The 27,681-nt window shown below is 35.6% G+C and overlaps 1 protein-coding gene across 14 annotated transcripts in view; it reads right to left on the bottom strand.

Annotated features, from left to right (window-relative positions):
- Window positions 1-27,681, bottom strand: part of MBTD1 (mbt domain containing 1) — a 62,242-nt gene that overhangs the window by 11,763 nt on the left and 22,798 nt on the right. For 6 of the 14 annotated variants that reach the window (XM_032498091.1, XM_032498094.1, XM_032498089.1 and 3 more), the window contains 13 exons: window positions 25,171-25,372; window positions 21,093-21,232; window positions 19,689-19,803; window positions 18,761-18,846; window positions 10,188-10,305; window positions 7,664-7,798; window positions 7,307-7,395; window positions 6,859-7,093; window positions 6,187-6,242; window positions 5,744-5,848; window positions 2,327-2,474; window positions 1,090-1,172; window positions 466-700 (listed from right to left, as the gene is read on the bottom strand). In XM_032498091.1, the coding sequence (XP_032353982.1) occupies window positions 466-700; window positions 1,090-1,172; window positions 2,327-2,474; window positions 5,744-5,848; window positions 6,187-6,242; window positions 6,859-7,093; window positions 7,307-7,395; window positions 7,664-7,798; window positions 10,188-10,305; window positions 18,761-18,846; window positions 19,689-19,803; window positions 21,093-21,232; window positions 25,171-25,324 (1,699 nt within the window). In that variant the 5' untranslated portion in view covers window positions 25,325-25,372. Of the gene's footprint in view, window positions 1-343; window positions 701-1,089; window positions 1,173-2,326; window positions 2,475-5,743; window positions 5,849-6,186; window positions 6,243-6,858; window positions 7,094-7,306; window positions 7,396-7,663; window positions 7,799-10,187; window positions 10,306-18,760; window positions 18,847-19,688; window positions 19,804-20,226; window positions 20,344-21,092; window positions 21,233-25,170; window positions 25,373-27,681 lie in introns of those variants that run through there. The other 8 variants (XM_032498092.1, XM_032498095.1, XM_032498088.1 and 5 more) reach the window with 6 other exon arrangements.

The following is a 27,681-nucleotide window of genomic DNA, read 5'->3' as shown; positions in this document are numbered from 1 at the left end:
AGGATAATTGCTTACAACTCTAGATACAACTTAGATGAACTATCTTTACCAAGACCATTATGCTTGTAAAAGTACATGATGCTTTGAAAATAGGAGTATTTGTTTCTGCAAAACCATGAACCTTAATACCAGACAGATTCCACTATTTATTCAAAAAGTACTTATTACACACCAGTAAATTTTAGCCTATAATTTTAAACTCATTAAAGTAAGTCTAGTTTAATTTGGTGAGTGTCTTAATGTTGTGTTTCCACAGTCACTATGTAATTGACTATTGAGTTCACACTGCCATGGTACACATGGTCTCATTCTGCGATATTGTTGTTGAGTCTTAAGATCTTACCTGGCAACCAATCAGACATAGGTATATTCTTGTCCTGTGAGCTCACAAGATGATTATGTGAGATAGTCCTCGGAGAACTGCTGATTTTTACAAAAGGACACCTTTTCTGTATACCAACTTACACTGTGATGCTGGAGGCTGTAGCTGATATCCAGTTAACTGACACCACCCTACAGGATAGAGGTCAGGGGACTCACAGTCTACCCACTGATCATACTCTTCTTCCCATCCATCAAAATGTATCCTCAAGAGACGATGAATAATTCGAGTTACTGTGGCTACACATATTAATCGTGGCTCCATGAGATCTACTGCTTCTAACTTCATTCCTACACGAAATCCGTGATTTGGAACATCCTAACATGGAGAAGCAAAACATTAACACTAGTGAAAAAAACGTATAACTCCACTATCACTAAGAAAGAAAAGAAAAGAAGCAACATAAGCAATTAACAGTTTAGACCAAAAAAATCCCAAATAATTCTTTAATTATTGAAACATATGAAGGTAAAGCAAGTAAGTACTAGTTAGGAACTGTATTCATTCCTATTTTACTCAGATTAAAAATGAAACAAAGTTTGGAAAAAAGCTTCAATTTCTAGGTAAAGATAATACATTGTTTTACTAATATATATTTATTTCTATTAATTTCTACCAAGAAATTCTAACATAAGGCAAAGATCTGCTCAATGATGATTTGCATTTGTGAGGCATCAAAAAAATTCCATGTAATCGTTTAAATTTACCTTATTAAATAGTTTTACTGGTGCTGCAATGGAGCCAGTTTCCCTGAGGTAGTCAAACCATTTAAAAGGAAGTTTTGTGTAACCTGAAAAACACAACTGGTTTAACTAGCAGTTCATTTAAAATTAGCATAATATTAAAATGTAGATATAAAGTAATTCAGTACTCACTACAATCTCAGATTTCATGTTATATGATAAACTTTTAACTCAAGCTCTAATATTGTTGCCTACAATAGTTCCTCCGTTTTATAGATTTTCCTCCTTTTCTAGACAGACACCGGTGTGCCCACTTACTCTAATGCCAAAGTGACTCTTCTGTCTACAACAACTACAGACTTCTGCTTTTCACAAAATTTTTACTTTATTATTATTTTTAATTGAAGTAGAGTTGATTTACAATGTTGTGTTAGTTTCTAGTGTACAGCACAGTGATTCAGTCATACATATTCTTTTTCATTATAGGTTATTATAAGATATTCAATATAGTTCCCTGTGCTATACAACAGGACCTATATCTTGTATGTAGTAGTTCGTATCTGCTAATCCCAAACTCCTGATTTATCCCTCCCCACCCCTTTCCCCTTTGGTAACCATAAATTTGTTTTCTACATCTGCTCAGGCTTTTGCTTTTTCAATCCTAGGTTTAGAACAGTCTAACATTTAATATTTCTCAGTAACATTTTTCTTTCTTTGTAAGAAAGAAAACTGGCTGGGCAAACACTATTTTTATAGTTCTCTGTTCTGATTTTTCTTCTTCTCCAGAGAAAAACTCAAGGCTTAGATACTGAAATTAGAAAAGTTACTGATTAGGCCATAAAAGCTATTTAAGGGTATACATTCTTTTTTTAAAAAGTCACATGGTAATCTAAAGATGGAAACTTGCTTTCCTTCAAAGGCTAAAGTATTTATTTTTAAAAAAGTCTATGTATGCAATAGCCTTTTGAAATTACATCACCATCTCAACAGAGCTTGAGAATACCAATTCAAATGGTAAAGGCACAGATGCTTAGGAAAAATTTTATACCAATGTAATTTATTAACACTAGCTAGGATACAGTGCTTTATGTTTTTAAAGTACCCCGCAGCTCTTGTGTGTATGTTTGTATGTGTACACACCACATATTAGATATTCATACAAGAAATTTTGGGCTGTGGTAAATGTTGTAAACATGTACTGGGTAAAAAGAAAGCAAGGGTGAAAACCCAGTGTGTGTATATACACATAAGGAAGAAGTACCTCTGGGTGGAGTAAGTTCAATCATGTTAATTTCACAGAAACCAACAGGGAAAATAGAAGGGGAGGTTGCGTGATAACAGAACCAGTCAGATCCATCTGCTGCTTCTGAGCCATCGATCCCAATCATCAGGAATCCATCAGCCAGCACCTTTTAAATTAAGTATTTAAAATTAGGTACCACTATTATACAAACAATCCTTTAAATTAAGTGACAGTCTAAAAGCAAGGGAAATCGTTATCATATAAAGTGAAAAATGCTTCTTTATTGAATTATGTTAAATAACCAAAATTATAATAATTAAAAAAAAACTATGTAACTCCTAGTGTGTACTAGAAACAAAAGCATGGTTACACACAAGTGATTTCAGAGGTCCAGGGAAAAGAGCTCCTCTGCCAGTGGCTATGGCTGTCTGCTGTGGTGGCGCCATGAAAACGGGCTGAGTGCTCCTTTACTATTCAACTCCCTAGTCATGGCTAATACCTCTACCTATTTCCTTCTGATTTATCACAGAGAGTTCTCCTTCCTCAGGCTCCAGCTGTACCTCTCTTACACTATGGACACCCGTGCTCCTCTAGGACAGAAGCTACATGAGGGGCCTCACAGTCCGTCCTTCACACCTCAGACTGTCATCATCCTTTCCTCCCCCTTCAAGACACACTTCTCCATCTTGTCCTACTGTCACTGGCACCTTGCTCCTAAAACACCATCTCTTATACTCTAATGTCTCCCAATTTCCATTACATTAAAAATGTTTTATTTTGAAACAGTTTACAATTACAGAAAAGGTACAAAGAACAGTATAATGAACTCATACTTTTCACCCAGAGTCCCAATTTAAGGTATGTACCATGTAACTCCTCGCAGTCTGACTGTCCTTCCCCTACTAAACTGCGAAATTCACCAACCACCTCCTAGTTTCTCAAGCCCAGTGTTTCTTCCCCAACAAACTCTCCTCAAACTTCAGCCTCCCTACAGTATCTGATATCTGTTGAGTACTCTTAATTTTCTGAAACATTTTCTCCCAGACTCTCATTACATTACAGCCTACTGATTCACCTTCTCAAATTCCTTCCACATTTTTTTTGGTGGCTACCCTTTCCCCTCCAACCCTTGTTTCTGATTTTAGCCCTTTTCTTTTGTTTGGGTGATGTCATCCAAACCCAATGCTTCAATGACTGACTTTTATGCCAACAACTTAAGTTTCATCATGGGTTTGTCTCCCCTCCAGAGTCTCAGGCCTGCATTTTACCTGCATGCTGAACACATCCTCTAGGAGTTAGTATTGGGCATCAAACCAACAACTGCTTCTCCCACTCCTTACAAAAAGCAATCAATCACCAGGTCCTCTCATAACTCCCTTCTAACATTCAGCCTCTCTATCCTTGCCATTCACTCTCTCCACTATGTTGTTTGATTTCACTGCTTTTGGCTTTCCTCCATGGACACTCCCCTCTTACACAGTTAAACTTTCCGACTGTATGACCTCTGCTCATGCCAGAAACCTGTACCAACCTATCCTGTTCATGAAAGAAAGCTCAGACAGCCTGACCAAGCATTCAAGACTGAACAACCTGGTTCCACATCATCTTTCTGTCTCTGCCCCCAAGTTCCTCTCTCCTAGTGATTTCAACTTAATTGGAAACCTACACTAACTTTCTTTTTAATCTTAATAGCTCTAAGACCTCTGGAAAGGACTACCCCAACTCACACAGGATTCTTTTCTCCCTTTCTAAATACAACTGACTGGACCAGGGGCTAGTATCTAGACTTCAGGCACGGAGCTAAAGGCTGGACTCTGTTGTTTGGATTCTGTCTCAGTAATTACAATTAACAGAGACTGTGGTCAAGCCATGGGTTGGAGCTGGCAATGAAAGGCTGTGATACAGAATAGGGCTAGGAGCTAGATACTATGTACAGACTGAGTGAGGAGGACACCAGTCAAGAGAGAGTGAAAGGGAAGTGGCACAGACGCAGAGCAGAGATGGAACAAAGAGGTCCCTGAGAGGTGGAGAATAACACTAAGTTGAAGCCTTTCCAATGCTCATCCCTGTGTCCTTGCATGTCTGTGAGAGTACCCACTGTGTCCTTAGTGCAACTTTCCTAGAGTTCACTTGAATGGCTTTCTGTTCCTTATAAACGAACCACCTGGCCCAGAATATTCAAAGCAGCCTGTCTGATGTGTACTGTGTGTGAACCACTCGCCACTTCCTCACTGTGGCCCATACTTTTCCCACCTTGATGCTTTTGTACATGTTCTCTTTCCTCCTGTATCTCTGCTTGGTCCTGTTTTTACCATACTTTAAGATGAAGTTTTTGAATGTGCTCTCTTCCAGAGCTTTCCCTGATTCCTTCGGGAAGATGTGATCTCTTCTTATTTGAACTGCCAACAGTACTTTCCACTTTTCTTAAATCATAGTTGATTTTGTATTAAAGTTATTTTTACTCATGTTACCTTGTCCTACAAGACTAAACTTTTTAGAGTCCAAACCGAACCCATAACGGCAAGAGTTCATTAAGTATTTTTTCAATGAAGGTTCATTTTCATTTCACATAGGGCATGGCACAATGGCACTGATTTCCAAGCCTGGTTAACTGTCAGAATTACCTAGAGAACTTTTTCTTTTCTTCTTTTTTAAACAAATACAAATGTTTGGGCAACATTTCTTGTGATTCTGATTGACTAGGTCTGGAGTAGATTATGGAAATCTATGCTTTAAATAGTACTAGGTGGTTCTGACCACTAATCAGGTGAAGAGCAAGAACAAGGAGGTAGTCTTGTCTAGCTGTGTGGCCTTGAACACAAGGGGTTGCTTGGGACATGGCAGCCATCCCATTTTTTAAAAATGTTTTTGGCTTAAGGTTTTAAACTGCACTGAAATGCAAATCACAATTTAGGTACACCTTTATGTAAAGGATTCTGGATCTATGGTTCTTAACCCTGGTTGTACTTAAGAATCACCTGGGGACTTTAAAATGAGAACCATTCTTCTATATCTTTTCATAAAAGCAGTTTCAGAAGAGAGAAAAGAAGAAATAAAGTACAACCAAAAGGGGGAAAAAAAGGCACAAAACGCAAACAGAAAACTGAAGATACACTCAGCCTTATTACCATTCTGTGTTGGACAAGCTTCGAACAGGAAGTAACTTAAATATTCTTTCTCTAATTTAAGGATATGCTTCCATGAAATAAAGGTAGCAGACTCAAGATGACAATCTTGACAACAAGATATATAAAAAGAGAACTTCTGATAAGAGAATTCAAATTTATTTTGAAATGACTAGTAACATTCTCCCCAGTGAAGACCCAAATGCACATATTTGATGCCAAAATGAGTATGTTAGGGGCTTCCTTCTTCTATTACCTTAAACTCAGTTCCTAAAACTGCATTTTTATATTTTAAAACCTATTCTCTTACCTTTCTAATGGTTGCAACACATATTGTGGAAAGATTTAATGGGTCTATAGCTTCCAATTTCATTCCTTCTTTGAACCATTCCCCACTCTGGTCTACTTCTTTCACCTAAAGAATCACATGAAAGCACATCTACTGTTACAAGTGTTATCATCTTAATAATGAAAATAATACCAATTTGTAAAGGGTTACCGGATGAAAATACCAAATGCCTTCTCCTATCTACCTAATATTATAACTCAAACTTCCATTAGGAAATAGAGAGAATTCAGGCAAACAGACAGAATTTAAGAACAATAATCAATAGTTGTGACACATATGAATTACAAGGTCTTAATCCTTTTAGGTGAACATATGTAATTGTGATTTCTAAAATTTTAGGAAAAAACCCACAACCCTCTTTCAAACCTAATTTACAAATGAGGGTTCTTATAAAAACTTCTTACCTTAGCAAATAAATGTGGTGGTGTATCAAAATGTCCATCCTGTTTCTTTGTAATATCTACAAGGAAAAGTTACATACTAATCTGTCAGCATTTGTGAGAAGACCAAAAACCACGTTTCTTTGAAGGTTTCAAACTCACAAAGTATGTATATTCTTAAACATGGCAAAATACATGCCTTCTACATTTATGGTGAATAATATTCTTTAGAAGTCTTTCTCTCTTCGGAGTACATGTGCTATTAAATACATTCAGCCAATTAGAATGCTGGGAATTCCCTAGTTAGGGAATTACAACTTTCGTAGTATGTTTTAATGTGTTTAGTACTATGTCTAACCACATTTAATCCTGTTATTAAATTAATTGACTAAATGAATGCAAATGGAAACGTTATCTTTCAATCTTTCAAATGGGCTGTATAAAAATGTGTAAGAAAACAAATGTAGTTGTGACCAAAAGTGCATTATTTTTTAATTGAGCACAATTGGAAGGGATATAAAGGAATTAGTTAGGACATTAATATTCTGGTGTGAAGATTCCTTAATTAAGGCAGAATAAGCAACCCAGGCAACTAGAATGCTATTTTTGATCTACGTTGTTCTGTAGAGAATAACCAAGTCGTACAATTTGGCCTCAATGACAATTTCAACAGGAGCTCTTGTGACAGGTACTTACCAGATCTTTTGAATCGATGGCCTATGCTTCGAGACCAGCCGATATGATGGATTAACGGGCTGTGCATATGGCACCAAAAGTCATCTGTTCTATCTTCACTCTCTTCATACACTAGTCTTAGTCTTCCTCCAATTACACTTTCCACCACCGCCACTCGTGTTCGACACAAATGCCTCTTGTCAACCACTTCTACTCTCATGCAAGGTTTGAAAGGATACTGCATGCTCTCTGAAACCTTGAAACAAAAGCAGAAAAACTTGGGAATTCATGACAAAGGTCTACAGATAATTTTAATATTGTACTATAAAAATACTGAGTGCACTTGGTATTTAACATAGGTCATCTGACTTGCTAAATTAAAATAATTCCTTAATAAACTTCAAAGTTACTCCATTTTTTTTAGAGCTCTCAATTGCTACTTCAGTCCTGTCTAAGATCCTGTCTTTACCTTTTGTGAGAAATCAGGAGGAAGTGTTTTGGCACCAGTAAGTCGTTTCACTAGAAAAGCTTTCCAGTTTGTATACTTATGCTGAATAGCTAAAACAAAAGAAATAACCAGTTACACTTTGGCAAAGAGTAGAACTGCTTCATAAGCTATTTATTAAAAAAAAATAGTAACAAAATTCCCTGCAATTTAAGTTCTGAAGAAGAGTAACAAAAATAGGGAAAACAAATGTGTCTTGCTAGCAACCAAAAAAACCAAAAAATATTATTTTAACTTCTACATCACTTTAATGTTACTAAGTGTGAAACTGCATTAAAGTGAACAAACTTAAATTACAGTAAGAGTAAAGAAGCTACTCACTTCTAGGAGGGACAAGAGGTTTTCCACTGGCTGCACACCAACCAACTGGATGGATATCAGAACTACATATATTGCACCAGAAGTCCAGACCAGAGTCATTTTCAAATCCTTCATATCTTAAAAGGGCATTGTAACCTGAAACCAACAAATCAATCACCACATAATAAGAAAACCAAATGAAATAAAACAGGATACAGCCGCTAGTAGTGCCTGTCATACATTAGTGAGCATCTGCAACAGATCCATTAACAGATGAACGACTGGGCCCCACACCCCAGAGGTTCGGATTCAGTAGATCTTTGGTGAGTCAGAGAATCTGCATTTTTAACAAGTTCCCAGAGCTGCTCTACTACTGGTGTATGGATCAAATTTTGAAAACTATTTGAACAATACAAGTAGTTTAACTGCTTTCAGAGCATGGTCTCCTTGTCTGAATATATTTCAACTTTACCCACAGTTTCTTAAATTCTGAAAAATTCTCAGTGAAAACAAGGGTGGGAAAGTTCTACTAGAAAGTGTAGTTTTGAAAACAAAGAAGATTGTAGTAAGTTAGTATAATCTCGACAAATCACAGAAATCCAGTTAAAGTACATTTCAAATAAACCATTTCATCCACCTGATCAGGTGACCAAATTATTCTTGGGATAGTTTGGATGTGGCTACTTCAAGAGTCTAATTTTTTTCTGTCCTGCTTATTTGGAAATAAGATTTGAAAATACTAGGTAAAAAAGTTCAATAAATACAAATAAAAGTATGTGAAATAAAAAAAAAAGGTATGCGAGATCACTTGAAATCTGTATGTACTAAATAGGAAGACTGATTTCCTGGAAATAGTACATGATATATCCTGTTTATAAGTTAATAAATCTTATATTGATGATAGGTTTAATACAAGGACTTTAGTGCAACAGACAAGGCCCAATAAACCTGTATTTCAGGCTGGGAGCTAAGTTCAGTTAGCATTTTCATGTGTTAATATCTATTATAAGCAATAATTCATAGAACATGAGAGTCAGCTAACTGATGCTGAGCTCTAAGGTTCACGATTAACATCAGGTTCATTTCTAAAATGTCATTAAAGTGGCTTTAATGAGACATATGTTGCAATTAGATAAAAAACAGAAATGTAAAATCAGAGATGGAAGGCAGAAATAATTCTTGGATTAAATGCATTGATCTTTAGAGTTATTTAAATGCAACTGACTGAAACATCGAGGACAGGAACAACATGCTGCTGTTGTAATTAAGGTGTAGACAACAAGCATTTAGAGAGTGTTTATATAGCTGGGGAAATGTTTCAAGGAAAAGATGGGAACTGAACTTGGTTAAGTATGTTAAGTACAGACCATGGGACACTCTTGCGAGAGTGAATAAAGGCATGGAGTGACCCAGGACACACTGGACGAGGGAGGAGGGAAACTAATCTCAGCAGAATAGATCATTTATGTTGGGGAACAACAAAAAATTTGGTCAGTGGTGTATGGTGCAACTCATCAGTAACTGTAAATGCTGATCAGCCTGATCCTTTAAGGACAAAGAAGCCACTAAAGATGTTCGAGCAGAAAAATGGAATTAAGATAATTTTTAGGTAAATTAGGTCTATCAGCAGTACACGGGTGGCAACAGGCAGGGTGTTTTGAGGAGAATGGCTGGAGATAAGACTAGAAAGAGTAGGATGAGTAAGATACCTCTTCCAGTAATCTCAGGACAACTTTTATTATCTGCGTGGCTGCTCCTCCTCTGAAGCATTAGTGTCCTACCACACTACTCACTGAGCACCCTGTCATAAAATGTATTCAACATTTAGCAGATGTGAACTTGCTGGAAAAAAACCAAATCTCACACGTCTGCCCATCCCCTGCCCACAGTGCCACAGTAGATACCTCGCTCATTTACTTCATGAACAATAAGGTAACAAGGGCTGGGGTACATGGAAGCAGCGAGAATGAAGAAAAAGACAGAACCCAAAACAGGTGAAATTTTCAACAACAGTTTACTTTTGATATTACGGACCCTATCACTTTTTTTTAGTATTTCAATTTTCTGTTATTTTCAAAAGTATTTCCTTATACCAGGAGTTGCTAAACTATACATGGCTCACACACCTGGCCTACTGCATGATGTTTTTTCAGTCTGTCATCTAAGAATAGTTTTTACATTTTTAAGTGGTTGAAAAAAAAATCAAGGAAAAAATAGTATTTTATGATATGTAACAATACTATGAAATTCAAATGTGCATTTCAGTGCCCATAAATAAAGTTTTCCTAGAACACAGTCATGCCTGTTCATTTGTGTATCGCTGTGGGTGCTTTTGTGCTATGACAGTAGAGTTAAGTGGCTGTGACAGAGATTGCATTGTCCACAAAGCTGAAAATATTTACTGTCTGGTCTTTTACAGAAAAAATCTGCTAACCTCTGCCCTGTATCATACTTATTTTGCATAACTGGAAATTTGCAAATATGCTTTCTTACAAGTTACAAATACAATAGGCATTTTCAGTAAATTATTATGCATGCTTTTCACCTGCTAGTTTTACAATCCCAGCAATCCAGAAGACTTTGGTAGGTAGGCTGCAGTCTGTATTGGGAACTTCTACTCTCACATTTTCTGAGATATCACCCCAGCAGGTCCCCATAGGTGCCTGTCATATAAAAATTTTTAAATTATCATCTTATTAAACAAAGCCTAAATAAAACACATCATTCAAAATTGAGTACAACCATTAATCATGGAATTATTAAACAAAAAATACCATTTAATTCATTCATTTTTCCTCTAAAAATAATTTATTCCTCATTTCACAGAGTATTTGGAAAAAGCCAGCGTTAGGCACAAACTCAAGATGAAGAGAATTCACATGTATTAAAACAGATCCATGTTGACTTCAAAATTCAATACTGCCCTAATGTAGGACTAGAGTAGCAATTTTTGTACAAACTTGACAGAATTAAGAAATTCACTACTTTGAATATGAACTGAGTAAGTATACTTTACCTTGACCTCTAATTTTAAACGATCTGGTCAAAGAGCAGAAAGAAAGATAATTCCAACCAGCAATGTGGTTTCCAAAAACAGAGAAACAAAACTTAGTTATTTATATTTCCAACATAACTTAAATTTGTAGAATAGAAATAGTCTGTTAAAACAGACGCATGGCAAAAGCATCAGATAAAATCATTAAAAAGGTGGAGCTGGAGAGTTTTGGAGAACTGCAATGTGGTAAATTGTTAAATCATTTAGTAATAACTAGCCTCCACACAAATGGTTATGATGGGGACTCAAAACCGATTAAACGAATATCATAAAGGGATTTTTTCAAAATCTAATATATGTTCCCAAATTATAGTTTCCATTACATTTTAATCCTTAAATTTGAGGCAATTTACAACTATTTGGAATTTATGCAATGGTTAATTAAACCACATAAGTGAATTTAGGAATTTAAGCTGATAATACCAGTTTCTGCAGCCCTTGATAATGGCTCCTCATTAACTACAATTTAGAACCTGATCACAGAGAAAGGATTAGTTAAGGTTATAAAAGACCTGATAATATGAAGTCAGGAAAAGACAAAATACCTTCAAAACTCAAAGATGAGTAAACAAAGATATCACACAAATCAGCTCCTAAATATTGGGCAAATATGTCTTCCATGCAACGCTGCCCATACTTTGGTGGATGCTAACCCAACAGGAGCATTAGCCTAAAACAGTACTGAACCCCTATGCTCTCAACAGTTTACAGAATTTCTGAAGAAGAGGAAGAAAATGTCAAACCAAACACAGGATCAACTTATGGCTGTTGCTTTAAGTAGCGAGCAATGAATATACTTCAATCACTTGAAGACAGTAGCTGATCTCAATCATTTGTGATTCTGGAAGGATACAAATAACTATCTTTCTGAGCTGTGCAAAAAATACTACATCCATTATGACTACCTCTTTCTGTTTTTAAATGGAAAGAATGGACTCTTCCGGTTCTGCTATCTTCCCCTATATCATTCTAGACTGTAGGGCCATCCCTATTGCCAGCAGATATGATCAGAAAAGGAGAGGCTGGAAGGAAGATAGGTAACATAGATTAAGTCACCATATATTAACACAAAGACCATGTATTAATTTCTGCGAGGATGAACCAAAGAGCAGACAGATGCAGTGAAGTATATGCATTAAATTAAGGTAGGATATCTATCCCTCTTCGTTTGGCTGCCAAATCTTGTGGAATGGGTTTATTTTTTGTTGAGAAGGAAGAGGCATGATTATGCTGACAAGGTAGGGGTTAGGTTGGCACACTACTAAATGAATTTGGACACAAGACTGACTGCCTTTTAAGCTAGATATGACAATGTCATACTGACTTTTTTTTTTTTTAAGTCTTAACAACTGTTTGGAGAAAATAATTTTTTGTCATATTTTTAAAAGAAGACACGTTATCAATATGATCACTTAAAAAATAAAGTTAATGTTCACTTTAGTGGGGGATGTTATGTTTTGGTCCTACAGTCTGGATTGGTATAGGAGAAAGTAGCAGAAAGTGACATTTGTTCTTGCCTGTAAGGTTGTGGTTCTGCTAGGCCCTCTTAAACCAATCCATATGGTTCACTCTAAGAAAACAGAATGAAGAACAAAAACAGTAACAAAAAAGAGCACCATAGTCATTGCATAGTATGTGCTCAATGTGTTTAAAAGGTAATTTCATAGATATATCTGCCCTTTTGTTTAATGAATATTCTTAAGTGTGGAAGACTAAATGACCCAGGGCTTGAGAGCCATCTTCATCCAAGTCATCTGTCTTCTCTTGCTGGCAGGAGGGATTCCTCTGAAAGTCTGGATTGGCATAGCATGAACTAGCAGAACCATAATTTACAGGTAACAACAAATTTACCTTCCAGACTCAGGACGAGAGGTCCACCTCAGGTTCCTCCCAAACCAGGAAGATCTGCTTCACCACTTCCTGCTCCAGGGCCACTCGTGAGGGCTATCTGGGAGTGAATCTCCTTTCCTGCAAGGTAAGCTGTCATCAGGTCCTGCAGGACATGACCAAATCCAAATGCTGAGGGCTCCCCAACACAAATGTATGATAACCTCCACCTGACTGACTGTCTGTAAGAAAATAACACTGGGTGGGAAATGTCTTATTTTTTCTGCACTTGAAGAACATTCTCAGATAGTCCAATAGCCCAGATGTCTAGTATTTAGACTCTCAGAGGGCTGACACACTGTACACAGGATGCGTTAGAGCAGAAATACAGATTTCCCTCCATAGAGCTGACAACCTATACCTTTTGATATTCCCACACAATCTTCAATAGTAACAAAGAGTTTAAGCAGGTAGAGGTTAGCCCTGAAGTTGCACAGAGATAACCAAAAGTTGATTCCAAGAATAATACAGCAAATACACAAAAAGCCACCATCAAAATACTTTGACTAATAGGCAAACAGTCACTAAAGTGCATCTACTAGAGAAAGATAAACGGTTATTTGGCCAAAAAGGGGAGAAAACATTATAGGAAATTAACTAGAAAGAAATCCAGAATTCTTAAACATTGTCTGCTGGAATTGGCAGGAAGTAGAAACAACAAAAACTGTTCCCTCTTTCTCCAGAAAGTCCACTCACTTTTTGATCTGATAACAGATTCTACTTTTTGGGGTGGTGACAGCAGGGAGTACAGGGAGTACAGGGGAGTACAAGGGGAGTACAAAAGGAAGGCGGGACGCTTGAGGTAAAAGTAAGACTAAGAATGAGAGACTGCTAGTGTATGTAGAAGAGATAGGAAGCAGTGGTTACTAATTTGAAAGGCATGAAACAGTCCATCACTTAAAAAAATTAAATGAAAATTATCTAGATTATTTAGGCTTCTTTTAAAACAGGTGATTTTTTAAAAAAAAAATTTTCCTGCAGAGCATCTATTTTGTGGCTACGCTCACAACAGGTAGATCAGATGGAGCACTACCAAGTGCCAGAAACTAATTTTATTTTCATTGGAAAGAAATTCTGCAATCTACAATGACATACTGAAGATTCTAACTCTAATTAAAATGGATGTGAAGTTGTATTTATTCTCTATTTTCAATGGAGCTGTGGTTAAGTGTGTGTGTATGGTTAAGGCTAGGGAAAAACAAAGAATGATTCTATTTAAAACAGACTATTTTACTAATAAACACAGACCCAAGAAAGAGATCATGAATTTCACTATCAACTATTGTTACTGCACAAATACAAACAAAAGGGCCTTTGTTTTTGTCTTTAAAGATCCAGAAATATACTTGTAATAATACATGTTGCAAAGAAATATGGATAACCTTATACCCTCAAAACAGCTGGCATACAGGTCAGGTACCAAAGAGAGGATAAGAAAGTATCATATGAGTAACACTGTGGAGGCAGGATGAAACAGTACGGTACACTCAGCTTTAAAGTTGCAGCATGCACGTGTACAAAGGATCTTTTTAAAAAATACATAACTATAATTTTTTTCAAGGGAGAAAAAAGTAGGATGATTACATTTCTGATTTTTGCAATGACAGTATCAATAAGATACCAGAATATATAATCTAGGCACCAAACAAAAGAAATCTTAAGTCTATAAATACATAACTAAAAGAGTATGATTTTAGCTTTTGTATGATTCACGTACACTTGATACTAGTACATTTTGGCTTGTGCTGTAATGCTTAGGAAAGAAATATTTTACTTGATTTTACAATGCAAATAATGAGAAGCAGAAGTGCTTCAATTTAAAAGACTACAGTCTTAAAAAAAATTAAGACTGCTTTAAAGCTAAATGTTCTGCATACACACAGATCAATGAGAGGCTCTCTTGGGTTCAAACATAATTTATTAATAGGAGAAAAAAATCTGTGAATTTCGTTAATGTATAATTATATGCATTAATACCAGTGTACCTAAATGGCACGTGGTATTTTGGAGATTTTCCAGTTAGTATAGATAAGGTTACTGCTTTCTGAAGCTGTGAAATAATAGAAAAAATATGTATTGGTCTCTGCCCCTGTTACTGGCACAGAGCTCTTAAAACCTTCGTATTCTCCTAAGTGATAAGAGAACTAGATGTATCTTCTCTTCTAAGATTTGATCTTTGACCCTGATTCCAGACATAGAGCTCCTAAATTCTTTGGAATTCTTTCAGTGACGAGAATATCTTTTCTCTTAGAGAAAACAAGCTTATGGTTACCAGTGGGGAAAGAGGGTGAGAAGGGTAAATTGGGAGTTAGAAATTTGCAGATACTAAGCACTATATATAAAACAGATAAACAAGCTTATACTGTATAGCACAGGGAACAATATTCAGTATCTTGTAGTAACCTACGATGAAAAAGAATATATCTATGTATATGTATGACTGAAACATGCTCTACATCAGAAATTGATGCAACATTGTAAACTGACTATACTTCAATAAAAAAAATTTTTTTTGAAAAAATAAAAAAGAGTATCTTTTGTTCTAATCAGGCAACTCTTTGTGAGTCCCTAGAGAGATTCTGGATGGGAATAGACCAAACTATGATTAGATGCTTGGAACTTTCAGCCCTATCCCTTATCCTCCAGGAAAGGAAAGGGAGAGGGGCTAGACATTGAGTTAATGACCCTTCAAGCCTATGTGATGAAGCCTCCATAAAAATCCCAGTACAGAAGGTTTGGAGGGCTTCTGGGCTGGTGAACGAGTACAGGTGTGAGGAGAGCAGCACGCCTGGAGAGGGCATGGAAACTCTGTGTCCCTTCTCACATACCTTGCCCTCCACATCTCTTCATCTGGGGCTCATCTGTATCTTTTATTATATCCTCAATAATAAACCAGTAAACCTAGTTTTTCCCTGAATTCTGTGAGCCATTTTAGCAAATTATCAAGCCCACAGAAGGGGTCACAGGAACCCTGATTTATAGCTGATTCATTAGAAGTATTGGTGACAATGTGGGACTTGCAACGGGTGTTTGAAGTGGGGGCAATCTTGCGGGACTAAGCCCTTCACTGTGGTATCTGATGCTAACTCCAGATAGATAGTGTTAGAACTGAACTGAATTGTAGGACACCGAGCTGATGTCAAAGAATTGCTTGATAGCTGTAAAACTCACACACCTTGTTATCAGAAGTATTGTGTGGTAGAGTGTGTAAATAAAGGGGAAACACAGAAATGTTTTTCCTATAGGGATTTAATACAAACTATGTTAAAAAAGACTATATCAGCAGGTTAAAGCCCAAAGTTGAGAATTTCTATCCACCTACTAAAAAAGGGAGCAAGAGTTTCTTCATTTATAATAAGAGATGGAGATGAGCTAGGTAATTTTTAAGATTCCTTACAGCTTTGTGACCATATGATTTGGAATTAATTAAAAGTGATATTACCTAATTCAATGGTTTCCAACCTCAAGGACTGCCAAAGAAGAGGGAATCAAAGATCAGGGGCCAAGGCTCTGGCCATACACCCTACTTCTGCCAGATCAATCAGTGCAGCCTCCCCTCATCCTAGCTATGTTTATTAGGGAAAAGGGAAATTGTAATGCTTAAAAAAAAAGTCTGAAAACTACCATCAAGATAAAATAAAAGCTATATTAGATATATGGCAATCATAATATACAGATTCTTAAGTAGATATATTTAGTGACAACTGGGCCCCATTTCCATTGCTAATTATAAAAAAGGTCAAACACTGTGACTGATTATAAACCACTATGCATAATAACAGCAATAATCAAAGAGAATATGGTTCCATGATACACTTTGCAGAAACTCCCCAGAAATTTAAAGGTAGACCATGGAAAAGAGGAATTCTTTTATTGAAATTCTGTGATTTTAGAACTAATCATAATCATATTTAAGTGCTGGAAAAATATAAAATGTTTACCTGGGGTCCTTACTCCAAAGAGAGTTTGAGTTATGTTAAAGAAGCAAGGCAGTCAAGGCTGTGACACTGTCCCCACCCCCAAATCCTGGTTCAATCAGAGCAGCTCTGTTTCCATGTTACACATTGAATGTTTCAAAAAATTCTGTTTGAACAAAGAATCCCCCAGCAGCAGCGAAAGGCTCCCGAACTGTGCTCAAGTTGGAGACAAGGCAGGTGCAGTCTGGAGGAAGGGGCCCTACTGAGGAACCAGTGTTAGAACAGACATCAAGTGTCAGAAGACTAGAAGACTGATGATTCAAGGAAGGATCCTGTGCTTGCAGCTGTTCCTGGCAATAGGTTTTCTAAAGCTAAAGCCAGGAACTCTCCTTGGAGACCATGAAAGCTATCTGAGGGGAAGAACCATGAAGAGCCGATTCCAAAGGACAAAATTAAGTATAGTATGAAGTCTGACTTCTTAAACCAAATGACTTCAAATGAAGATGCTGGTTAAGGCAACAAAGCAAACTTATTTTGTGCTAAAACATACTAAGACACTATCAGTATAAAATGTTTCCTATTTGATAAGAAGCATGCAGTAAAGGAAGATGATAAGTGAAACAGGAAGGCATTGGGTGACAGATGCTTTGCTTCTGAGTGAGAAAGAGGAGGTTCCACGGTATCATTATTAATAATACAGCCATGGCTAGCTGCTCTGTTCTATGTGACAGAACACTTTAACTTTAAAAAAGCAAAGCTGAAAACAAAAATCAATTTCATTATTATAACAGAAATTTTCTAACAAAGAACTTTAATATAGTATTACTATTCAAAGATGTGGACATGATACAAATAAAAAGTATAATAAAATATTGTACTTTGGGACTCTGAAATGCTATTTAAAAAATATCCTACTTACATAAAATAGCTTGACACAGCTTATGATATTAAAACATAAAAAACAAAATAATAAAACAAAGATAGGAAAAGAGATAAAGTCTGTTTAGCAGACTACAGACAAATGTTCCAGGAATCTGGGATGAAAGAGCTATTATAACTGAGAACTTAATCTAATTCTGAGCTTCTTAGGACCAAAAAGAACTATCCCAAGAGAGGAAAGTCAAAAATTTCCTTTGTAGTTCTCTGAGAGCTTCTGTTGCTATGTCTTTAACATATCTCACAAATGTGACACTACTATCAACATTACAGTATCACATTACCGCTATTTTACACTGAAATAAAGTATCTGAGATTCCACTTGGGCTGGTTCAGATAGTCAGCATGCTGCTAACTAAGGGCTTAGCATCTACACTTTGAAGAAAGAAAACGAACAAATGAATCAACCTGGCTTTAATTTACATTTCTACCACTGAATTAAAATGCTTGGCCTTCATCAAGATCCTTTATTGGCCAAGAATGAATGAAAATTCATTTGGATTTCCACAGCAAGAACTCAAGCTCTGTTTTGTTCACATGCTATTATTTATCAGTAAAGACCCAAGTTAACAAAATGTTAAGTATAAACAAAATTTCATTTATTAACTTTCTAAATTCTATTTTCTTCTTATACATGGTCAGTAGATAAAACCTTTAAATACAAACCTGTACTCAGGTTAAAAAAAAGTATTAGAGAGAATAAACCAGAAATAATCAAAATGAATGAAACCAGAAGAAAAGAATTTATCATTAGAGACATTTTTTTTAACACAATTCTGAATTACTGCAGATGCTCTGTAATAACCTACCTGTTAAAAAGAACATATTGTAAAAGGTTATTTCAGACCACTATATTATATTATTAGTAGTTCCTTCTTTGTTTTTGTGATTTTACATTTGGAGACAAAACAGCACCAGAGAAAGATTTCCTTTTCTGAATTATTAAGTCAAATCACAAAAATTTAGGTAACATATAGATGGATGGTTTCTTTTAGGTTGAACCATATGGTGTTGCTGATACACAACTATTTTTGATATACAAAACCAGCAATTTTATATGATTCAACTAAATGCGAAAATTGGATGAGATGTGCTTTTCTGTGTTTAAAATAATTTCAACTTGCACCCTTTTCAGAAACCTTTTACTTATAAAATTTAGAGAAGTTACTTAGCTATTAATAAGTATAGTAATTAATGAAAAAGTAACATTTCCATTACAATGTATAAAGACCTTCTAAGGATAAGACACTTAAATGTTACTGTGCCTTCAGAGTTAAACGATGACTAAGCATTTCAATGTGAGGTGAGAAATTCCATACTCACATGTTTAAAGCAGGTAACTGGAGCTGCTATAAAGCTATTGCTATTGATGTAGTTACCCCAGCTGAAACCTTCCATGGAGACTGCTGCTGAAACAGAATAAACTTAGATGTATCACAGTTCTCAAATCTTTATTTGTAAGAAGGCTATTATTTTAAAATGTGAATTGAAATTAACTTATTTATTAATTTATAGGGAGTTTTCTTTCTGTAAAGATAGAGCTTCTCTTAAGTAAACACAAACTTTAGTATGTATCATGTTTGCCAACAACAGCAGTTTAACTCTTCTATATATAACATATGCTCTTTGGGAAGTGAAGTAAGAGCTCTCTAGTTCTAAGAAACAAAGAACAGCTGAGAGCAGAGACGTTCAGGATAACACGCACTGCTATGGCGGCTTTTGTGTTTTATTCCCATGCAGCTCTTACTGTGAACCTCACGAGATTTCTATCCAGTATCACATCTTCGCTAGGGTTGTCCATTGTCTCACTCCCTGCTTTCATTGCCTCACTCCCTACTTACCTCCTGGTCTTTGCACTCCTGTTAAGAATCTTCTGTTAAAAATGGTCCTTTCCTCAATTTCCTTCTCTCATTACTTTCTTCTCCCCAATCCCTTTGAAGCTTACTAAATGTCGTATTTCTTTGCTCACTATCTCCACAATATTCCCCACCTTCCACAGCATAGAGAATCAGTACACAAAAATAATAAGCCAAATAAAACACATATATATTAAGGAGATTGCCACAAGCGCCATAACTTGTGAACACAACTATTTTCTTCTAATTTATTGAAAACTGCTATCAGGATGCCTAGTGTCATAATGGGCACAGAATAAGATTAGTTTAACAGAACTCAAGATTAAAATGTCATTAATTAAAACTAAATGAAACCTTACCAAGTATTTCACTTCCACTGCATTCACCCACATTACCTGCTTTAGTCTTTGCTTGGTTTTGCAAGGTAGCTTGATACTGAGCATATGCAGCTAGTTTAGCAACTAAAGGTTGTTTCTGAAGAACTTTTGCTTTCTTTGTTGGAGGCTTACCCTAAAACAAGAAGAGTTAAGTAAATAGGATTCTTTTTCAACCCCTACCCCCAAAACCAAAAACTAACTTGATTACATACTACTCATTCTGCTTAAGTAAACATTGAGGGTTTAGAAAATTATTAAAGCAAAGGAAACATATGAGGAATTTTAACATGAGAAGTGTTTTCTGGAGTTCTGCTACAATGTAAATTTCTAATATGGGTAGCAGAGCTGGCACAGACTAAAATAGCAATATGCAAATTAATATGTTAATAAAAATTATATCCCATAAGATGTTAAAACATAGGCTGTGGTGGATACTTGATTCCTTCTTACACTAGATAAAACCAGTGGTTATTCACTCATGCAGGCTGCCAAGCATTGCTATTTATATAAGAGAAGATAATTTAACGTTTAAAGAGCAAGTGACTGAGGTTTATACCTTTAGTGCTAACGCAAAAGATCAATGACAAAATGATCATGGGCCAAATTCACAGTGTGACAAACTGCCATCCATTTGGGTACAGACCATTGCTCAGGATCTTTAGGTACTGTCTATCTGAAATACAGAAATACATCTAAGTGATGTATTTCCTTAATTTGGGGAATTTAAATAACCCTTTCAGTGCTATGTAATGATCACATAAGATAAAGAATAAGAAAAATGTGATCATTCAAATAAAATATATTGCAAAAATCAGATATGTAATGCCTTTAAAAAGTCGTTTATACAATACAATAGAAATAACTTAGTCAAATGGTCAAATTTCTAGGCATTTTGTAGGCACTAATGTACATTTAAAGAAAGATGATTTTCTTTCTGTATCATGAACGTTTTCAAAAAGATTAGTTGGATTAACCAGATACACTTGGTCAAGGTATCAAATAGGTTGCAATCAAAAGTACAAACCAAAGATGATGGAAAAATAAAACCAAAGGGTAAATCAAACCCCCAATACTGAAACTTTCTACCTTGATGTTAACTCAAAAGAAAACAACGGGGAAAAAATGGCTTCAATTATGTCTATAAAAAGATGTTAATTATATTTATAGTTATTTAGAAAATAACTCACACAAACAATTCATAGTTTATTTTGGATAGTATGCCTTCTCTATTTATAACAGCTAATCAATTTTACAGAATGAATGAACAAACTTTAGGGCTCACATATTTCCTAAGCATGTGGGGTATAAAATGATAACTGGCCAATCAGGCCGAGGTGGAGTGCAGTGAATCACAATCAAATGACAGATAAACGGTGAAAGCCATAGAAATAATAGATATAAAGAATAAGAAGGTTTCTGTACCGTTACCTGAAGTCTGGCCAAAATGCTTGCCTTCTTGGAGTTTGACGAATAACTTCTTGAACATGAAACACTGCAGAAACGCTTTGTTTTAGAGTAAAAAGCATCTCGTACACCAACCATCCCACACATTTCACAGGTAGCTAATTAACAAAATAAAAACACTGCTGTTATAATCATATAATAAAACCAACTTTTATCTAACAGTTTAATAATTTCTCCAATTATCTAAAGATTTTAAGACATTTCCTTCAAAACAGATAGAAATTTTTTTTATGTTATATAAATGACAGAAAAGCCTACATAAAAGTTAGAGAAAAGACTGGTATGCTGCTGTGGCTACAGGCTCCAGAAGGTCTGATAATAGCTTAAGGTCTGAAAAGGGTCAAAAGACACACATACATATGTAAGTTAGATTCAACTAACATTTCCTTTGTGCTCACCTCATGCCAGACATTGTAAGCGCCAATGTTTGAAAGGATTGTAAACAAAATATGAAAAGAAGTGCAACACAACTAAAGATTAATACAAAGTGCAGCAAAGGCCTTTCAAACACTGCAAAGATTGAAACATAAAAATAGCCAACTATTGGAAAAATGCTAAAGGCAACATGAAGATTCTTTCAGGTTATGTTCAGGAGAGAAAAAAATAGGTTCAAAGCTTGAGGTGGGTGCTGTATTATTAAGAAGGCAACAAAACTCACTACTATTGTGTCTCTCTTTTGTAAATTAGCATTAAGGACAATAATCTGAAAGGCAGAATTAGAAGAACAAGGGTAACAAGAAGTGAAGCTCAAAAAAAGATAAATAGGTTGTGGGGTAGCTGATTTATATGGTAGTCACATGTTAAGTTTTTGAGGACTCACCATACTGTTTTTCAGTAATGGCTGTACCAATTTACATTATCACCGAGAGTGAGTTCCCTTTTCTCCACATCCTCAACATTTGAGGTTACTTCCTGTCTTTTTGACACTAGCCATCCTAACAGGTGTGAGGTGATAGTTCACTGTGGTTTTGATCTTCATTTCCCTGATGATTAGTGAGTTGAGCATCTTTTCATATACCTACTGGCCATTTCTGTCTTCTTTGGAAAAATGTCTATTCAGGTCCTTTGCCCATTTTTTTAATTGGATTATTTGCCTTTTTTTTTTTTTTTTTGCTATTGAGTCAGATAAGTTCTTTATATATTTTGGATATTAACCCCTGATTAGATATATAGTTTGCAAGTATTTTCTTTCACTGTGTAGGTTGCCTTTTCAATTTATTGTTTCCTTTGCTATTCAGTCCTCTTTAGTTTGAGGTAGTCTCACTGTTTATTTTAGCTTTTGTTACCTGTGCTTTTGGTGTCTTATCCAAGACACCACTGCCAAGACCAATGTCAAGAAGCTTTTTTCCTATGTTTTCTTCTAAGAGCTTTACAGTTTCAGGTCTTCCATTTAAGACTTGAATCCATTTCAAGTTAATTTTTGTGAGTCGTGTAAGATAGGGGTCCAGTTTCATTCTCTGCATGTGAATATCCAATTTTCCAGCACCATTTACTGAAAAGACTATCCCTTCCCCATTCTGTGTTCTTGGCGCACTTATCAAAAATTAGGTGACTCTAAATCAGTATCTCAAAGAGACAGCTGCCTTCCCATGTTCACTGTTGTATTATTCACAACAGCCAAGTTATGGAAACACGTTACATGTGTTTTGATGGATGAGTAGATTTTAAAAATGTGGTGTACACACACACACACACACACACACACATATAATGGAATATTATTCAGCCATAAAAAGAAGAAAATCTTCTCATTTCTGGCAACATGGATGAAACTGGGGGGATTGTGCTAAGTGAAGTAAGTCAGAAAGAGAGAGACAAAGTGTATGGTATCACTTATACATGGAATCCTTAAAAGGGAAAAAAAAGGCCCATTTCATAGAACGGTGGTTGCCAGTGGTTGGGGAGAGGGAAAAATGGGGAGGTGAAGGTCAAAGGGTACAAATTTTCAATTTTAAAAAGAATAAGTTGTGAGGATTTTAGGTACAGCATGGTGATTATAGTTAGTAATACAGTACTGTATACATGAAAGTTGCTAAGAGTAAACCTTGTGCTCACATCTCTCACACACACACAGTTAATTTTGTGAGATGATTGATGTGTTCATTACCTTGATCCTGGTAATCATTCCACTGTATACATGTATATCAAATCACCACACTGCACACTTTAAGCATATACAATTATGCTGGTCAATTATTACCCAATAAAGTTGGAGGGAAAAAGACAATATTGCAAATAACTGTGTAAGTGGGTTCAAATCTCCACCCAAACAGTTAAAACTAGAGGAACTGATAGTTTAACCAGTACTTATAATAAATAATAACAAATCATAGAAAAATGTAAGGTGCCAGGGGATTAGAGATAAACAAAGGTGTCCAAGGGGAAAAAAAAAACCTGAATGAATTTCTGTTGTAAAAATTCTAGAACAGATTATTAAGAAGGTTTGTTAACTAGGTTAAAAAAAATGTGATCCCAAGGGGAGAGTATATCTTTGTCAAAAATTGAACATGTCAAACTAGAATTCCCATGACTAGGATGTGAGCTCCATCAGGAACTTTATTCTATACTATTCATATCTGTATTTCTAATATCTAAAACAGAGTCTGGCACATATAAAGCTCCTTTTTGTGAAAAGATTACCAGATTAATATGTTATAACTAAACCATGGCAAAATGTGTATTACTGAGAGTTAACACATTTGATATAATTTCTCATGCAGTTCTGTCAGTAAGGATGGAGAAATTTAAGCTGAAGTAGAAGACACCTAAGGTAGGTTTTAACTGGTTGGATGACCACACCTAGTGGGTCCTGATAAATAAAGTTAAGTTCTTTGATATGGTCTACAGGACTCTCTACCAGGCTTGTGCTGCTCAATTTTTTAATCAAAAGACTAGAATATAACAGGGCATTATTATCAAATCTGCAATATTTGATAATATATTAATCAGTATCAGATGACATTGCATTCAACATTACATGACAGAATTAAGAATAAAAAATTTCTAAGACCAAAGTTTAGTAAGAAAAATGTTACATGGAGAGTTTTAAAGTCTTAAGCTTTGGGTTTAAAAAATCAACTGCAAAAGCACAAGGTTGGTTTAAATTGTTTTAGGCCATGTGATTCTAGTTATCTGCAAATTTAGTATTAGTTTCAAAAAAGTTAAAGCAATTTTGGTGGCCTCAATGGAAATACAGTGTCCTGAAAAAGGAAGATAAAAGATGAACTATCTTCTGCCCCAGTCACATATGGTGACCAACCATTTGCCTGAGATCTTTTCCAGGATGTGGAACTTTTATTCCTAAAACCAAGACATTCTTGGGCAAATCAGGACAAGCTGTCACCCTACTAACACATAATCTGAAGTGTCCCCAGAAGAACAGGATATTGATGAATTAAATCACTGTGATACTATGAGAAACGGTAGAAGCAACGAGGGTTAATGTGCTCTAGAGACACACTAGAAATAAGTGTTCTAGTGTGAAGAGAAGAGTTGTCATCGTAACAAGGATTGGAATTATTCTGTGTACTTCAAAAAGCAAAATTAAGACCAAAAGACAAAAATGAGAGCACGGATAATTTTGGTTCAATATAAAGAATATTCTGGTAATCAAAAATACTCTATCACTGGAAGTGTTAGAACAGAAAACTTCTTATAAGGAACTGTTACAGAGGGAGACTTACCTTGAAAGTCTCAACTCTGTAAGTCTATTATCTTACACACTTCTAGTTATACAGGGATTTATTATTTAATTACAGAATTTAAGTCCACATTAAGTTTCTCAACAGCCTTTTTTGTTTTCATTTTGTTCTACTTGCTTTCCACTAGGAGGTGGTAGGTAGGCAAAATAAAGAGACCTAACACAAACCCAGTGATCTTATCTAGAACTCTAAGTTTCAGACAGTGTTTCTTTAAACTGTTCTTTAAAAATTTTAAGAGAAATGACAGAAGAAATGCAATCAAAACATACCCTCAAATATGAAGGTGTATAACAGGTGAAGGCTGTTCACCCGAATGCTGAAGCACTCCTACTCACCCATGCCAGATTTACCATCTGGGTACGTGTAGACTTGGCCATTGTTTTTGATAATTGGGAGATTGGAAGGTAAAGGAGCAACTTCTTCTTCACTCTCCTCAGAGCTGGAGCTGCTACTTGTGTCCTCACTGCAGCTATCATAACCGTCAAACATCCCGAATGAGTCTCTTCTTTTCCTTTTGGATCGTGAAGAATGTTCAGTCTTAAAAGTAGAAGACATCAGTAACACATGACGTAGCACTCATATATACCACCTAAAACATCTTAGTTCAAATTCTAGTTAAGTGAGGGTTTGAAAAATGAAAGTCTAGCCCTGAGAAATGGTAGTTTTATTTTATAATGAAAAGCTGAATGTTTGTGTCAAAATGGAGCCCTCCGCTTCAATGAAGCACAAATCTACTAGCTACCATGTTAGCTAAGAAGAGTAACAATAATGATGGAAAAAACACCCAATGGGAATCACAAGACCATGTAATAATTCCAGTTTTGCCATAAACTAGATACATCACTTCTCTATGAAAATGAGATAAGATCAGATGATTTCTTTTTTTAAAACTGTGGTAAAATACACATAACAAATTAAGATGATTTCTTAATTTGCCTCATCTCTAGAATTGTAAATTTCTATTATAATTTAGAGCATGCAGGAAATATATAGATGCTTTTAAAAATCACTGTTAAGAGTTCAGGAAGGATGGAAAATTTAAAACTTTAGAGACAATTTTAAGGTATTAGTTATTTCGAAAATTATAGAAGATAGCATTTCTGTGTGACCAATATTTCATTTTTTTCTTTAACATAAATGGTTAGAAAAAACAGTCATCTCAAGCTAAACATTTCTCTTTCAAAAGAAAAGCACAAAGATTCTATGTATCATGTTCATTGAATGCTACTCATATGTTCCTGTAAAAAATGTTCACATGTTCCCTCATTCAAGCTACACAAAGACCCCTAAACTGATACCACCACTCCAATTTTTCCTGAAATAAATCTCTAAATTTCAAGTTTAGTGAGAAGAAAATCAAAATAATATAGGAAATAACAAAGGGAAAAAAGAAAGGAATATCTGAAATAAAAACCCCAAACCATCACTAAACATACAGTAAGTTACAAGCAGGGTGAAAACCGTCAACCAAAAAACCTTTAGAGTTTGGCACCTATCTGTATTCTTTTGCTTCAGTTAAGAGTTTTTTTGGCATCATCTTACACTTTATGCACAATTTCTTTTCTGGTTAGTTTAACATCTTAACATGACCAATAACAAAGCTGAACTCTGCTGTCCCAAGCTTGACAAGACAAAACCATCCAAACGCATCTCTTAGTTTTATTGAATAAAGTGTCATTTTCAGATACGCTAGTATTAAACATTTGCATTGAGATAGGAAACTGAGATTTTCACTTGCATCAGGTGTAACTACAAAAGCAACAGAACTGGTCTCTTAGTCCACACAGTGGAACTATTATATACTCACATGAATACAGTCTTTTAAGATGCCCCCTTGAGAGGCTCTACACATATTCTACTAATATTGTCATAACCTCTAACTTTATCTTTTAGTATTTTTCCTTTAGAGCTCTCTTTTAGACCCAATTTAAAAAAGAAAAGCTTACTGTCCGTGGTCATTTTAGAATGATTCCCCCACCCCCTACTATAGTTTTCCCTACTCTGATTATTTAGCAGATTTGGTTCTGAGTAACTTTTAGTTATTTCTATTAATCAGGTATAACTTCAAAGAATCAAAATCTGCTACCACTCAAGAGATTTCAAAAGAATAAACAAGACTCTGAAGGCAATTCAAAAGGAAAAGTCTAATAATATTTTGAACTGATAGGGTGGGAGGTAGAGAATGGGGTAGTAGTCCTTGTTTAAAGTGTGGTGCTAACAGCACAGAATTCTGACATACTGAGGTTTGAGACTCAGCTTTGTCACTTATTTACGTGAATTTGGACAAGTAATGAGTTTCTTTCTCTTATTTATTCAACATTCAAAAATTATTGATCGAGCATTTGTGTGTTTCACAGTAACAGGGGCTAAAGAAAGGAGGTGTTCAGAGCAGACCAGATCCACGTTCTCATAAAAGTTATATAGCCTACTAGTGGGAGAAATCCAAGCAAGGCCATGTGATAACAAAGTAACAAGGCAGGGGTAGTCAACTGAGATTCAGTGGTGAGGAAAGACCCTGAGGACCAAAAAAGCAGCCACGTGAATATTTGGTGCTGAAATATTCTAGGCAAAGGGAAGAGCAAGGCAAAGGCTTTCAGGGTGGAATACACCTGGTGTACTAAAAGGCCAGTGTGGCTGGTGCCCAGTGTGAGAGGTGTGGGAGGTGAAGGTTGGAGGAGGATGCATTTGCCAGATCACCAGGGTCCTTGAAGGTCAGGGTAAATTTTGATGTATTTTTCTCTCAAGGGCAATGTAAAGACACTATGAAATATCTATTACAATGCCTGAAATACACATTTATTAAACACTGGCTAGAATTCTAAGCTCTAATAAATTCATCCATCCTA

The sequence above is a fragment of the Camelus ferus genome, chromosome 16 (assembly GCF_009834535.1).
Source record: "Camelus ferus isolate YT-003-E chromosome 16, BCGSAC_Cfer_1.0, whole genome shotgun sequence".
NCBI lineage: Eukaryota > Metazoa > Chordata > Mammalia > Artiodactyla > Camelidae > Camelus > Camelus ferus.
This window is presented reverse-complemented; position numbering and strand designations above follow the sequence as displayed.